Source organism: Buceros rhinoceros, unplaced genomic scaffold (genome assembly GCF_000710305.1).
Source record: "Buceros rhinoceros silvestris isolate BGI_N320 unplaced genomic scaffold, ASM71030v1 scaffold9008, whole genome shotgun sequence".
NCBI classification, from domain to species: Eukaryota; Metazoa; Chordata; class Aves; order Bucerotiformes; family Bucerotidae; genus Buceros; species Buceros rhinoceros.
The window spans coordinates 1,263-3,512 of record NW_010425099.1 but is presented as its reverse complement, the minus strand read 5'-3'; the positions used below and the strand labels follow the sequence as shown (position 1 = coordinate 3,512).

Below are 2,250 nucleotides of genomic sequence, written 5' to 3'. Positions count from 1 at the left end.
AGAGGGCGCAAAACGCGGCTGGGCCAGAAAAAAGGCCAGCCACTATTGCAAGAACTACTGGGCCAGTTGGGCATGGTTTGATCCCGCTGGATCACATGAGTTTGGTTAAACACGTTGAAAATGTCGGTGACATTGACGACGAAGTTGTTCAGGAGCTGGGTGATGTCATGGAAGAGAATGAAGTCATGGATGCTGACCTTCTGTTGGACGATGAAGATGCAGATCTGCTGCAGGATGATGCCGAGTTGTAAATAAAGTGGTTTGATAAAGACAACTACCGAGCACGCCCTGAATGGATCAGTCAGGAAACCTGGACTGCTCGTTTATTCCCCACTGACTGTAAACTACCTGTTGGAAATGATAATTCTTTTATCCAGGTCTAGAAAAAAAAAAAATCTGCCTTTTTTCCCATTTTTTATTAATTTGTGTTTGGGGGGAAAAAATAAATAATTGGTACAAATATTCTTATAAGGTGTTTTTATCTGAGCTCATTTTGCTGATAACTTCCAAGGCCACTCATTACAGAAGTCCATGGTTCTGCTGTCACCTCTTTCCAGACGATCCTGGTAGGATCTCTTAACTCTTCCAAGTTTCATTTTAGCCCAATTACGAGAATGATCTTCACACACTTCTGGAACATTTGGGGTTTTTTTTCCCTGTACTGGATCACTTCTAGCATCTTCTAGAGACTAAACGTCATCTCTGTTGAGGAGATGGTTACATTCTTTGTGCTGTCAGTTTAGGGGAGGTGGAGGGAAGAAACCCAACCTGACTTAACTGTGAAATAATTGCAGGAGCGACTGTACCTTCTGTAGTACCGCAGTACTTTTTCAGTTGTGTCTCGCCTTAACATGAGGTGTTGGGCAGTTTGTAAAAGCGTCAGTTATTACCCTGTGCGTTTTAGAGCTTCCATTTTCGCGAGGTGTGGATGTGCTGATTTCAAAATGCCCTAATTCAAGGATTGAAGCAAGAGGGCGGATTGTACTGGGGTTCCCATTCTCTGATGGGAACACTGAATCAGGAACACCGCCTTGGTAATCAGATTGCACTGGAAATATATTTTGCTGTGACAATAAATCACGCTGTTGAATACCCATCTCGGAGCGTTCAGGAGAGCGTGCGCTTGAGCAGGGCGGGAGCTTGCTCTCTCACTGGGAGGTGTCTTTGCCGGTGGAACGGAGATGGGTGGAGTACATACCTTCAGCATGTTAGTTGTTACCTGTAGGCATGAAATGTTAATTCTTGTGCCATTTTCAGCCCTCCTCATTACAGCAAATTCAAATGGTGTTCTGTAAAATAAACTCCAAAGGTGAGTTGACGTTGCTGTTTAATTACCATTTCTCCTCCCTTAGGTTCAGCTCTATGTGCTGGATGTCTGACACCACTGATAGAAATGTAGATTTGGTTCCCTAAAATAACAGGATCTCAAAAGAATGGTACCTTGCAGAATTAAAAGACAATTAAGGAAGAATCAGAGTTAGGCGGAGTGGACTTTTAATTACAGGATATGAATACTGGTTTTGGAGCTGTCACAGGTAGCAGCACTGATTTTCTCGTGAGTTTTGCACAGCAGAAGAGCATTGCTAACTTTATAGAGTTACATTTTATAAGACTGATTTCAGATCTTCCAGATTTCAGGGTGGTTTGGATTTTTTTTTTATAAGTTGGGTTTTGTTTTATTGGGTTTTTTTGCCACATTCCTAACAACTTCAGCAGAATCTGAGAGATGGTGGATCTTATTTTCCTACTGTCTTTCTTCCTTGTATAACTATGCAAAGTGAGGGTCAGTCACGGCACTTTTCTATAGAAGTACCGGACCACACGAGTTCAAAACCAGTGGGACTCGCTGGCAGGGAGCAGCCTTCTCTGTCAAAGCCAAACACATGAAGCCAAATGACCTGAAGTTTCTGCTTAAGGTCAAATGTTCTGATGCTAAAGAACAACCCTTCAGGAGATGGAAATCACTTCTGAGTTGCCAGTTAGTGAAGTTCCTGTGAACATGGTTTGTTTTACTGTTTCTAGGGCTTGTTCCAGAGGCGTTTCTAGAGTTGGTTTTTACCAGCAGGTGGAACTCTTCTCCTCTGCTACCTAAGGGGTGATGTTCTCAATTCCTGGACCTGTGAGTTTCAGGAGATGAGGCAGCAGCTTTCTTTTCCTTCCTCAACTGCCAGGCAGCAGCACAGTCCCCAGCAGCTCCTGTCCGTGCTGTGACACATTACCTTCACAGCGGCCGCGTAGCCCAGGTTCAGC

The 2,250-nt window shown here is 43.8% G+C and overlaps 1 protein-coding gene across 1 annotated transcript in view; it reads left to right on the top strand.

The window, feature by feature from the left end:
- Nucleotides 1–251, top strand: part of TRERF1 (transcriptional regulating factor 1) — a 19,486-nt gene extending 19,235 nt beyond the window's left edge. The window contains exon 15 of the mRNA XM_010141022.1: nucleotides 37–251. Coding sequence (XP_010139324.1) covers nucleotides 37–251 — 215 coding nt within the window. The remainder of the gene's footprint in view (nucleotides 1–36) is intronic.
- Nucleotides 252–2,250: the final 1,999 nt, after the last annotated feature.